The 13,405-nt window shown below is 45.9% G+C and overlaps 1 protein-coding gene across 1 annotated transcript in view; it reads left to right on the top strand.

Moving 5' to 3' along the window:
- NIPSNAP1 (nipsnap homolog 1 (C. elegans)) overlaps positions 1 to 7,101 on the top strand; it is a 16,388-nt gene extending 9,287 nt beyond the window's left edge. The window contains exons 7-10 of the mRNA XM_015425322.1: positions 91 to 122; positions 2,288 to 2,382; positions 3,510 to 3,593; positions 5,680 to 7,101. Coding sequence (XP_015280808.1) covers positions 91 to 122; positions 2,288 to 2,382; positions 3,510 to 3,593; positions 5,680 to 5,744 — 276 coding nt within the window. The 3' untranslated portion in view covers positions 5,745 to 7,101. The remainder of the gene's footprint in view (positions 1 to 90; positions 123 to 2,287; positions 2,383 to 3,509; positions 3,594 to 5,679) is intronic.
- Positions 7,102 to 13,405: the final 6,304 nt, after the last annotated feature.

A 13,405-nucleotide genomic window follows, 5' to 3' on the forward strand; every position in this document is an offset into this window, starting at 1 on the left:
AGACCTGGAGTGTTGCTGAGTTCACTGCAACTCTAGGAAATGCTGGATGCAAGCTAGATAACAGCTGTAGTTCTCTCTTCTTGCTTTCAGCCAGGAACCATGATTGAGTGGGGAAACAACTGGTAAGCACCGGATTTTTCAAGTACCTTTTTAAAAGCACCTTTGCCTGGAAGAAGCATTTAAGGGGAAGCTGATGGATGGATCACCTGGTGGGCTGTGACGGAATGGTGGGCTGCCTTATGCTTGGAACAACACAAGGATTTATGCTTTTAAGTTTTCCACCACTTTGAAATTCCCTAGAGCACTTCTCCTGCACAAACTCACAGTTATCCTCATTTCAGTGAGCTGCATCTGTCTACGCAAGCAGCGATTTCCCACATTTATCCATTTGTATAGTGCTGGGGGATTGCGACAAGGCAATTTGCTTGTGATCGATAATTTGGGGTCTGTCACATGGTGGTTTTACTACAACTTGGGTGCCGAACCTGCAGCATTGTTTTCCCCTCTTTGTTTCCCATTTGTTGTCACCATATTTTCCTTGTCATTTCTCTGTGCTTTCTCAAACCATAGTTGATCAGATTTTGAAAAAGTGCAGAGGACCAGTGAGGAAAGGACATCAGTATTATGAGAAAAATGCCACAGCTGGACACTCAAACCAAACCATGGGGGAACCTCCATGTGAAAACCCCCTTAAGCCACCATATGAAAAACCCCTTAAGCTGGGTCTGCTGTATCCAGGTACCCTAATAGAAATTAACAGAGTTCCCAAGACATGACAACCATAGAGTACGCTCATGAGTCCAAGATTTACTAGAGACATTAAAATTATTTTATTGGGAGGATGATGGTTAGGATGCATGCAAGTTTTGCACTTTGTAAACACAAAACAAACAAAAAAACAGGATAATCTAAATTTGGAATCGGAAGCAGGAGGTTGAAATGTTTTTGTTTTAGGATGTTAGGATGTTTTTAAGGTTGTATTGTATTGTTTTAAGCTAGTATGTATACCATGTTTTTATTATGGCAAGGTTCCCTTGCCTCTGTAAGCCGCCCTGAGCCCATTGGGGAGGGCAGGGTATAAATATGAAAAATAAATAAATGAATGAACAAAAAAGTGCAGTTGGAGGCACTAGGAAATGGACAAAAAAAATGCATTTGGACATTAGGTAAAGGTAAAGGTTCCCTTGTCCGACTCTAGGGTTGCGGTGCTCATCTCTGTTTCAAAGCTGAAGAGCCAGCGCTGTCCGAAGACATTTCCGTGGTCATGTGGCCGGCATGACTAAACACCAAGGCGCATGGAACGCTGTTACCTTCCCACCGAAGTGGTACCTATTTATCTACTTGCAATTTCTTGCTTTCGAACTGCTAGGTTGGCAGGAGCTGGAACTAGAGATGGGAACTCACTCCGTCATGCGGCACACTCGGGTCTCGAACTGCTGAACTACTGACCTTCCACAGCGTGCAGTTTAGCGTTTTAACCATTTGAGCCACATTATATATTGCTATAGATAAGGCAAAACCTGGCTTGTTCAGACCTCCCAGCCTTTTTGTGCTGAGAAATCAGTTAAACATCTGGTTTACCTGGGTTGTATGAATTCAGACATGTGGGTTAACCAGAATTAGTAAACCCATCCACCCTGATCCCAAACTAGAGGTCAGTTGTTTAATCTAGGATTTCACTGACATTTGAGGGGGGCAACTTCTGTTAATTTATGTGCTTGAATTCGTACATCATGGGCAACTGCAATTAGTATTTAATTGCCATTTTCAGCATGGGGAGGAGGAAGGAGCAAGCCCCATAACAAGCTGGGTTCTTGCATGTATCTCTTGGGTTGTTACTACTCCCCATTTGTCCACCTCATTGGGTCCCCCAATCCAGATGAAAAGTGGAATATAAATAAAATTTCAAGAAAAAAAGTAAGCATCCGGGACCTAAACTAGAGTTTAATTCGGGGTTTGAATGTTGGGAAGGGAGGAATCTGTTTCCCTCATACCTTTTACTGATGCTTCTGCCAATTGGTGGCATGCATGCATAACCGTCCAAATGGCTGCTGTCTGGGGCTTGCTGTGGGCACCTGCTTGTGTGTTGACATGTGAGACAGAAGAAGCTGGCAGGCAATTGGATTATGCCAGCGTGAGTCCACAAGCCTAGTGGATAGTGTGTTGATTGTGATCCCTGCTTCACAATGCACTGTTGGGGAAGTTTCTCTCTCAATCTGGGTATTGTAAAAACTACCAAAAATAAATGTGGGTTTTTTCATTATTTCCTCCCTCTTGGTGTTAACAGGGCACGGGCCATTAAATATCGCCAGGAGAACCAAGAAGCAGTGGGTGGCTTCTTTTCCCAAATTGGGGAGCTGTATGTTGTGCACCACTTGTGGGGTACGTGATTCTCTTTCTCTGAAAAGCATAGACCTCTTGCTACCTCTAGTTCCTACCTTCTTGCTTGGGTGTTCTCCCTTCTCTTCCACCCTGCACTGGCATGCATCCAAGAAACCAGATGGGATGAAAAACTTTGAATGGTGTAAATGTGAATTGGAGGGTTGGGGGGGTGACGGGTGTAAGATGCTGCTGCAAAGCAAAGTGTCAGAGGAGAGGGAAGTAGCTCCAATGTAACTGTGTAGGGGACTTTTATGTAAGCATACAAGGGGGTACTTCTGAATCAAAAAGGCAGGGAAGAAGAAATCAAGTAAATAATTGTGCATGCCAAGTCAAACTAAGCCTTCTTTTGCAATCAGCAGAGTTGAGTGGTAATGTTTTTCTGGACTGTACCATTGCCGGGGGGGGGGGGGGGTGCGCACACCTGAATGTTTCTGCATGGTAGGGCACAGAAACACTTGTGTGTATTGGGGACCCTGCACATAGAAATCTAGCATGTCAGGGAGAATGCTTTAGCTTCACCTTCTCCCAGAGACTTACTTTTCTTCTTAATGCATGGAGGTTTTTTCCCTCCATGTCAGGGAGCATTCAGTCACGTAGCCTAAAGTCCACTGATTATATAAACTGGCTCAAACTGACTGAAATGATGCTGCTAAGCAGCAGTTGGGGTTCCCTTTTGGTTCTATTAAGAGCAGCCCTGCTGACTCAGACCAAAGCTTTCCAGCACCACAGTCAGAGAAAGAAAGGCATTTTCCACCACCTGCTACCTGGAGATCCTGGGGACTGAACCAGGAACTTTCTGCATGCAAACCATGGACTCTGCCACTGAAGAGCCACCTCTGTCAATGGTCCATCTACTCCAGCATCCATTTCAAACAATGACAAGGCTGTGAGAACTCCAGGATCAGGATATAAAGGCAAACACCTGTCACCAGCTGTTTGTCTCCCCCACATGTGTAATGTCTCTGAACGTGGACATCCGGTTTAACTGCTGTGATTGTGAATTGGTTTAAACCCTCCTTGAAAACCACTTGCGATTGTGAATTTCATAAGTGAAGAGTGTGTAGAAACCGAACATCTTCCTTTCCTGTCTGGTCTGATAACGATAAGGTGGTTGGTTCTCCTTTTAGCATACAGAGATCTGCAGTCCCGAGAAGAAACAAGGAATGCAGCCTGGAGGAAACGAGGATGGGATGAGAATGTTTACTATACAGGTGAGGTGTCTGTTTGGGCCTGGGGGGGGGGGGTCATTCCAGCCAGCCTCCCGTGTCTCCTTTCCTGCTCATTTCCCTCTTCCAGCGCAAGCATCCATATCCTCGCCCAAGCTTGCAAATGCCATCCTCTCCCTACTAGCCTCCAGTTGAGCTCACCTGTGCCATCCATGACCCTTCTCGTCTCTGCCAATCCTCACACTAAACAGGCTGTTGCATGCAAATCATTCTGCCATGGGTGAGGTGAAAATTTTCAAGTTCAAGTTAGCCTCTATTGGCATAAATTGTTGATACAGAATATGCAATTTAAGAGCAAAATAAAAACGTGACCCAAAGGTACAGCAATAAAAAAAGAAAAATGATGTCTCTAGAATCCTTTGGCACAGCTTTAAAGCAGAGTGGAGAACCTTGGCCACCTTCTCGGTGATGTCAGAGGAGAAGTCATTCAGAAGTCTGTGTTATCTTGAGTGCATCAGAGCAGTCCATCATACTGCTTAAAGTAGAATGTATTATATATACCTTAGATCCACATACAGGTGATAATGCCAAAGTAATTGACTCAACAGGTGATAATGCCAAAGTAATTGACTCAACACATTTTCTTTTGCAAGGGCAATGTCTGGCTGAATGAGATATCTTGCTAAATCTGCCATGAGGTGAAATTGACTCCAGTTTTATGCCCCCAGCATGCTTAGGATCTGGGGGTGGGGAGGGGGCTGCAAGTAGTTAGCAGGTAAATTTTTCTGGTAACCTGCAACTGGGCCCCAGTTTCTGAACTGGAAAAAAAGGCTCTTAAGAGATCAGAATTACTCTCTATCCCAAACTACCACAGATATAGGGGGGAAGCCTTGGAGATCTCACTTGTTAGAGTTATTCAGAACTGAGCAGGCATCTCTCCCTGGCTTGCCTTTGTGTCTTGGTAAGCGTGAGCTATATAAAGCTACAGCAGTATGTCTTGACCAGGACGGCCCAGTGATTGCATCAGACCTCGAAAACCAAGCAGGGTCCGTCCTGCTCAGTACTTGGATGGGAGACCACCAAGGAAGTCTGGGGTTGCTATGCAGAGGCAGGCAATGGCAAGCCACCTCTGAACATCTCTTGCCTTGAAATTTACAGGGTCATCATAAGTGCACTGTGGCTTGATGGCCTTTTCCACCAAGACACAGCAATATAGTTGTTGGGACTTTGGAAAACTATCTGTACGAGAACAAGGCACCCACAGTGTTCCCTCTAAGCTGAGTTAGTGTGAGCTAGCTCACAGTTTTTTAGCCTCCAGCTCACATATTTTTGTCTGAGCTCAGGAAGGAGGGCTCCAGAGCAAACTAATTTATGCAGGAGACAAATCGCTCGCTCACAACTTTAATGCCAGTAGCTCACAAAGTAGAATTTTTGCTCACTGGACCCTACAGCTTAGAGGGAACATTGCCCACGGCCCCTCCCAGGTTCCTCTTATTCTTTGTCATACCTCCATTTCTGAAATGTTCTGTCAAACATCAGTCCTCATATGAAGAAGCAGTCCTCCAGATAGACCTTTCTGATGCTCTCTGGGGTGGCAGAAGGGTGAGAGAAGGAACAGTACTGTTCTCAACCAAATAATGTTGCAGGATATTCTAGTGACCCAAGATGGAGGGTTTGTGAAGGCTTTCTTTGTTGGCCAATGATCATTGGGTATTGTAAATAAAAAGCAGGAGACTGACCAGTTATGAAAGTGCACAGAGAGTTTATATCATTATAAAGGTGAATATATACAGAGATATTTACAGGCTGTTGAACAGCATGTCGTGCCTTAGTCTATGAGAACTGAGTCCCCTCCAGCTTTCTAAGCCGATAGCTATTATGCTAACCCCCAGCCACTCTCTAACAAGGTGATGTAATCACTAGCTCTAACAAAGCCCTGAAAGAGCAACACCTGCTAGAAAACACCTGGCTGTAATTACATGATTACTAGCATGACAGCTACGTCTGACAAACAGATCAAACTGATCTATAGTAACTGCTTGCTACCTCTATCACTCTGACATATATCTCAATAATGATAGTATAGTGTGAGTGGTGAAGGAATCTGACTTTCCTTCCTTTGTCTTCACAGTACCTCTCGTTCGGAGCATGGAGTCCCGGATAATGATTCCCTTGAAGATCTCACCTTTGCAGTGATGCTGTCCTCCCAACCCAGACACCCTTTTATCAGCCACTAGCCTTGACAACTGTACTGGAAGGAATGAGTCTTGCCATCTGCCCCTTCCAGCTTCCCTCTGCCCAGTCCCTTCTCCTGCTGTTTCATTTGTAGGCTGTGTGAGCTTCTGCCCCTTTTTTGTCAGGCTGCTGACCTCTGGCAGGGACAGTGTGTGCTGGACATCCTTGCTGCTAGGCTCACAGCAGACTCTGCATGGAGCTCGGAGATGGAGTATCACTGCTGGCCCTAAGGTGTGCTTCTGAACTGGTTTCTTCAGGGACAAGCTGTATGAACATTCTCGCACCTGATACATTCCCAGTGGCCTGAGATTTGATCTGGAAGCTCTTCTAAGTGCATGGACTGTATGAAAACTGGAATATTATGTGCCTGGTTCCTCCTGCAAATAGCCCTTGTTGGAGAAAAGCGGTAGTCCTGGCTGTTTGTCCGTCAGTCTTCAGTGGCCCATTCTTGCTTGCTTCCTGGACGTATCTTTTGGTATTGCCATCCAGCACACATTCAGGTGGAAGAGTGTTGCCTTCTGACCTGGCATCTTACTTGGTGTCCCAGATGATGGCAAGCCCTCTGGGTGGCAAGGCACATTGCCTGCTCTAGGGCCAGGGGAGCCAGACTTGCTTAAAATGTTACTCCGTCCAACTGGTTGGGTATACCATAGCCAGAAGTGTTTATCCAGCCACCAGTGAATGTACATTCCTCTTCCCTAGTACAAAGAGGATAGAAGGTTAGCACGTCCTCCAAGAGGCAAGACCCCAGAGATGGCTTTGGCAGGAGAGATGCTTAACTGTTTCTGTCTCCCTCTTTACCTTTTGCATAGGCTGTTTGGCGTGGTTCAGTCTGTTTCATCCCCTCTGCCCCTGTTCCCGCCCCCCAGAGCAGCTAGGCTTCAGTCTGATACTTTGCATAACTGCCGTAGACCTCATCTGACTGTACCTCATCGCTACAGACGAGGCATCAGGACAAGCGTTCTCTGTCAGGCACTGTCAGCTTGCAAAGGAGGTGGCCCTGGGTGAAGCAGAGCTGTTCTCCCAGTTCTGGAGCAAGGCACTGTTCCTTTTGTCAGCTCCAAACTTCTATGGAAATGCACAAGACCAAGGCAGAGTTCTAGGAAAGTGTAAGAACTCTCACTGCCTGCCCTTCTGCCTACAGTTTGTTTGTTCTCCCCTACAGAAGCCCTCTAGCTGAGCTTGTTATGGGGTGGGAGGGGCCAGAGTCAGGGGACTTTAGGTCTCGTAACAAGTGTGAGCCATGTGGTGGGTAGACTACTGAAAGCTTGTTAAGGAAACATTCCTTTTGTAGGGGATCATGTAACCAGCCTAACTGCACATGTAATTAAATATTTAATATTCTGGTATACCTTCTTGAGCATTTGGGGGGGGGATATACCCCATCTTTGGAGTACAGTTTCTGTATGTGGCATTTGGATCACAAAGTTATACGGATCTGCAACAAAGTTATACGGATCAGAACCACAAGCCAGGTCGGGAAGTGTTGTTATGTGTGAAAACTGACAGCGTGCTCACATTCATTTTTATGTAGGAGCTGAGTCACTGATTGTAGTGGGACTTGTTTGTAGTGCATTCTGATGGTATCTCATGCCACTTTCTCTAGCAGAAACATGTTGGTGCTTGTTTCTTTGGAGATCAGGATCAAAATACATTTCCCTTTTCCATGGTGAGGGACATGATGAGTACAAGGCTGCACCCTGGCTGTGGTCCTGATGTGCTTTTTACAGGTGCTTGGCCCCTGCTGTTCCAAGTAATGAGTTCTCAACGTTCATGCCTTTGAGAACATGCCCAGTCTTCTGTAGGTTGCAGAGGAGGGTAACCTTCATTTACAAAGTCCAGTTTTTCTAGAAGGCTTGGGAAGCCCCGAACCTTGGCCTAGTTTTATTGCTTTTGTGATCAGCAGGGGCTATTGCTGTACTTCTAGATAGGGTGAATGATATAGAATTGCTGCACTGGGTTTAAGCTGCCTCAGACGTTTCATGCATAGTTGGGATGATATACAGGTTTTAAATGCATAACTATATCCTGCGTTCTCTTGGTTCAAAATCATCTGCAGGGGGCTTACAAATACTAAAAAGGAAATAATCAGCTGTAGAACTCGACAAGTAGCCAGGAGTTGAAACCAGTGTTCCCTCTGAGCTAGCTCAGTTTTTTAGCCTCCAGCTCACACATTTTTGTCTTAGCTCAGGAAGGATGGCTCCAGAGCAAACTAATTTATGTAGCAGCCAAATCTCTTGCTCACAACTTTAATGCCAGTAGCTCACAAAGTAGAATTTTTTAATAAGTATCACCTAGCACCTAAACCTATGTGGGTGGGTGGGGGGGATCCCAGAGTTGAGGTGCCAGCATGAACAAAACCCTGACCTTGTAGTCACTCCCCCCCCCCAGTTCTGAAGTGGGGGGGGGGCTGAAGTGCCAGGCCTTGTTGAGACTCTTAATTGACTAGTAGGTATGTGGGAGGATAGCAGATGGCCCATTACAGTACACTCCTCCCGAACCACTTAGGGCCTTAAAGGTCTGGCACTCTGAATTGTGCCTGAGAGCAAATAGGACGCCAATACATAATTTCTTTAAAACTGGCAACTATACTCCCAGTAATTTATGCCGGTCAGCAAACCTTGTAGCATATGAAGCTTCTGGGCACGGGGACATTGCAGTAGTCCAACATGGCTATGTTCAGAGCATGGGTGACTAGGGCCAGATTACGCCTTTTGAGGAAAGAATGCCACAGAACACTTCAGCCTTCATCTGTAGATAAGGCTGTCCTTGTACCCTGAGCTGCAAACCTACGTCAAGAGCAGCGCAACACCACCCAGAAGAGGCTGACTCCTTGCTCCCTGACTAGCACCATTATTGACTAGCAACGCATCCATCTTACCTGGATTATGTTTCAGGGACAGCCTTGTGTCCATGGAGCTACAAGGTGGACCACTGTTCCTCTACTATGTTGTCTCAAACTCTGGGATCCCCAGTGTGGTACCTGTGGGTGCCATGGTGTCTGCCAACACTCTTCCTGGCACATGCCAAATGTTCTTAGGAAGTGGATGGGGCCAGGTAGGGCTTTTGCCCAGCAAGCCTCATTGGCTGTGCAGATTTCTTACCATGTTTGTTTGGCACCCAACTGCCACCACTGCACAAGAAGCTTCATTGTGTGACTGAAGATAAGTTGCAGCACCCATTTTGTGACTGGCTTCACCTCTGTGGCAGCCATTTTGTGGCTGTGCCCACCATGCTGTGTCAGAATTCCAAATGTGCCTGCCCACAGGCTCAAAAAGGTTGGGGACCATTACTCTAGCTGATGCCATTATTAAATACAAATCTGGAGAAGTCTCTGGCTGTGAAGGGAGGCTGCAGCTAATCATGCCCTCCTGTCACTTATCAGCTCGTTATCAGGGTTGATCAGGGCTGTGCCGCTGCTGAGATAATGGAACCTTTTTCCTTTTCTTGGCGAACAGGTGAAGAGCCCATGTGTCAAAAGTCCCAGTCCCAACCCTGGGTAGGGACTTTTGGTACAAGGGGTAAAGGTAAAGGTTTCCCTTGCTCGAAAGCAAGTCGAATCCGACTCTAGGGATGTGGTGCTCATCTACGTTTCCAAGCCGAAGAGCTTCCAAAGACGTTTACATGGTCATGTGGCCGGCATGACTAGATGCCAAGGCGCACAGAACGGTTACCTTCCCACCGAAGTGGTACCTATTTATCTACTTGCAATTTCTTGCTTTCGAACTGCTAGGTCGGCAGGAGTTTGGACCAGATATGGGAGCTCACTCCGTCACACCTTCCGGTCTACAGTTCAGCGTCTTAACCACTTGAGCCACCGCAGCCCTATGGTACAAGGGGAGTATGACACAAAACATAAGTTACAAAATACTAGAGAGAGTCAAACTCACCCTAGTCTTGGTAATTGCCACCAGGCCTTTCAATCTATCCCAACAGCTCAGAAGAGAAAGGCCAAGTCTCCCAGCTTCTCGGAATTAACAAGAAAAGTCAGCTCTGGAGAGCAGGACTGCCGTCTGAGTTTGCAAAGGCAAAACAGTTATCTGGTAGGTGGTCAAGAGCCAAGGCTCTGGATAAAGGCTTTGAAGTTATTGAAGGCAAAACCCACAACAGGGTAAAAATATAATTATTTATTTAAGGTGCAAAAATGTATAAAACAAGACTAAACAGGGAAGGAAATAAAACAAATAAACCTAAGGTTTTCCAGCATAGCTAAGTACATAGTAACAAGGTCCCAGCTACCATTCAAGGAAGACCAAGATGTTCACAACTTAGCCAGTCCAGGCAGGAATCAAGTAGGATTTATTTATTTATTTATTTATTTCGCTTTTACCCCGCCCTCCCTGCCAGGCGGGCTCAGGGTGGCTTCCAAAAACTGATAACCAGTATACATGTTACAGTAATAGAATAAAATACATCATTTAAAAACATAGACAAGTCAATATAAAATATTCATTCGATGGTGATAAATAAAGCCGCCCTGAGCCTTCAGGGTAGGGCGGAATATACATCCAAATATAAATAAATAAAAGTGCAGTTTAGGGACACATTCAGCGGTGCCATTTTGGGACCTGTAACACCACTGACATGTTGCTGTGTCAAGTAGTCACCAAGCTCCTAGCCATAGTGTAAGGACTAAGTAGATTTAGGAAAGGTCTCTGATTGACCCAGGCCTGGTTATACCAATCAGCCACCCGAGAGGTGATGTAACTCTTCTTTGGTTGCTAGGCACGTGACATCCAAGAATGGACAAGAGGGAGGGAGAGAAATGAAATCGTACTGCAGATAGGTCCACCCCATTCCACACAGGTGTCCATAACTTCAGTTGCTTGGAATGTGCTAATTGGAAGGACCAAGGACCGTTGGTACTCCCCAGCACTTCAGCTGCAAACAATTTCGCTGGCAAGGTCACTATGCTCTATCTACTTCTGAACCATCTCTAACTGAGAAGATTCTCGTAGGCCTCTCTGCAGCCTGAGCCAAAGATTTTATTTTACAGAGCAAAGCAAGGAACCATTTTTCTTTACACCATGCCAATCTAAAAGGCTAAGGATTTATTGCACACAAAGTCCACTGACAACACGGGGTTGGCAGCTTGTCAGAGAGAAGTCAGACGGTGCTTTCTGTGCTTTGCCCATAAGGGCACTCCCAGCAAGAGCCCACTCACTGTCCGCAGGTTTTACTTCAGGATCTCATTCATGCTAACACCAGACACAAAAATCTCACCTATACTTTGGCTATCTTGGAGAGATGGACAATGTGGAGGATGATCAGTTCACAAAGGAGACAGAGACACCCAACCCTAATTTTATTCTCCCCAGTTTTTAGCTTTCACACCCCGATTGATCATTGGTTTGGGTCATTCAGCAGAGGGGCCGTCGGCTTGCTTGGGGTCCCAACCTCCTGGAATTTCTCCCCACCTCTGCTGTAACCCATCATTAGAGGCCAGGCTGCCAGGGTCTTTGTTATCTCCCCTTCCTGGCATGGTATGATGCCAAGAACGAGAGCTTTATCAAAACTGTGCGTGACTATGTCTACTCCATTTCACCTAAACGTTTCTCCAATCTCCTGGAATTTCTCCCCACCTCTGCTGTAACCCATCATTAGAGGCCAGGCTGCCAGGGTCTTTGTTATCTCCCCTTCCTGGCATGGTATGATGCCAAGAACGAGAGCTTTATCAAAACTGTGCGTGACTATGTCTACTCCATTTCACCTAAACTTTTCTCTTTCCTTAGTTGATTTGGTAGGAGAGTCCTGTAGCTCTGTTAACACTGAAGCAAGCCTTTAACCCAGAAAGAAAAGAGAGCAGGGCAAAGAAAAATGGCTCTACTTTGATTCAGCTGTATCCAGGAACTTAGCTCAGAATTCTCACACAAGGGTTGTCTCTGACAATCATGAGAGTTTTCCTGTGAAGAGCTTCATTTGGTGCTGAAAATAACTACTCGGGAGGAAGCTCTTAACCTGAACTGGCAATGAACCAGCTAAAGTGTCACAGCGACAGCAGCGATTGCACTCCTGCACAACATGTCAAGGGCTCAAAGCATTTTGTGTGCCATTATCTTGTAATCCTTACAACAGTTGTGCTAAACTGGTCACTGCAATCATTTCTCTTTATTGCAAAGAGGGGGGAGGGTATTGGGGTGGGGTTCCTAATGAATACACGGCGGAGGTGAGTTATGAACCAAGCACTTTTATGATCCGTAGTTCAGGCTTAGCCACTATCATCACCAGCTGAGCAGTAACTAAGGGGGTGCATGCACTAACAGTTCTGACCAGGCTCCCCCCCCCCCACATACTCACAGCTCCATCCATGGAATAACGTGGCCCATGAGGCAAGGTACTGCATCAGGGATTAACAGAACCTTACAACCTGGTGCAGGAAGGGTGTGGGCTCTGTGTCACCTGTTAATCTGAAACAATCCATTTACGAGCTGTTCTTTCTGTTTGCAAAGCTATCATCATCTAGCAAAATCCAGCACAGTGGAAACTGCTAATCCTCAAACCATTTGGGTGTTCTTGGGTCACAATAAGGGCAAAGCCTAGAGACTGAGAAAGGGAATTTACTGATCCTGGCTTTGGGTGGGTATGAATTCCTACAGCTGCCAGGCTGACGCGATTTTAGATATTTGGCTGTTGTGACCCCCAAGATTGCCTTCATGGGTATTTCTACGTACAGATAAGCCCCAGAGGGGCCATAACTCAATGGTGGATTGTCTTACTGAAAAAGAAAGCAGAGTTCATATAGCCTTTAAGCCTAGCAGCAAATGATCTTTCTAAAACTAGCAACAGGGGGGAAAGGGCATAAGTGGGGAAATTCAACAGTCCTTAGACCAGTGGTTTTCTATAATATCTGCCAAATACAGGGTACTAGGCAAGGTCACTCAAACATAAATAGTTCAAGGAGCCTTATGGCACCTTAAAGACTTAACAGGTTTACAGTGCAATCCTACACAGTGTATAACCCCTTTCAATGAGCTTACTAGTTTAGAGTCTGGAGTCAACTTTGTCAGATGTGAGAAGTGTGTGATATCTGCAATGGACAGATATATAGGTAGATGTGCAGAGAGGAAACATTGTAATCAGTGGGTCCCAAAGGCCATGAGATAACAGTCTGTGATATTTGAGCCTCTTGCATTTTGTTGCTTGCTGGTCTCCATTATTTTTTTCTTTGTACATGTGTATATGTGTATAGATACGTAATCTGCCTCCAAGCACAACATTTCACACACCTGACAAATAACAAGGTGTGTTATCTGCTTATGGGGGGAAAGGAGAGGAGAGAGAGGAGAGATTGGATTTATACCCCGCCCTTCACTTGGAGTCTCAGAGCGGCTTACAAACTCCTTTCCCTTCCCTTCCCCTCCCCCTCCCCACAACAGACACCCTGTGAGGTGGGTGGGGCTGAGAGAACTCTGACACAAACTGCTCTTTTTCAAGGACAGCTGTGCCAGAACTTGTGACTGACCCAAGGTCACATCAGCAGGTGCAAGTGGAGGAGTGGGGAATCAAACCCGGTTCTCCCATATTAGAGTCCGCACACTTAACCACTACACCAAACACATGCTCTGAGCTGAGGCCTTCTTTTTGTGGTGTAGTGGTTAGAGAGGCAGACTAGGATCTGGGAG

The sequence above is a fragment of the Gekko japonicus genome, unplaced genomic scaffold, assembly GCF_001447785.1.
Source record: "Gekko japonicus isolate JY-2015 unplaced genomic scaffold, Gekko_japonicus_V1.1 scaffold135, whole genome shotgun sequence".
Classification (NCBI taxonomy): Eukaryota; Metazoa; Chordata; class Lepidosauria; order Squamata; family Gekkonidae; genus Gekko; species Gekko japonicus.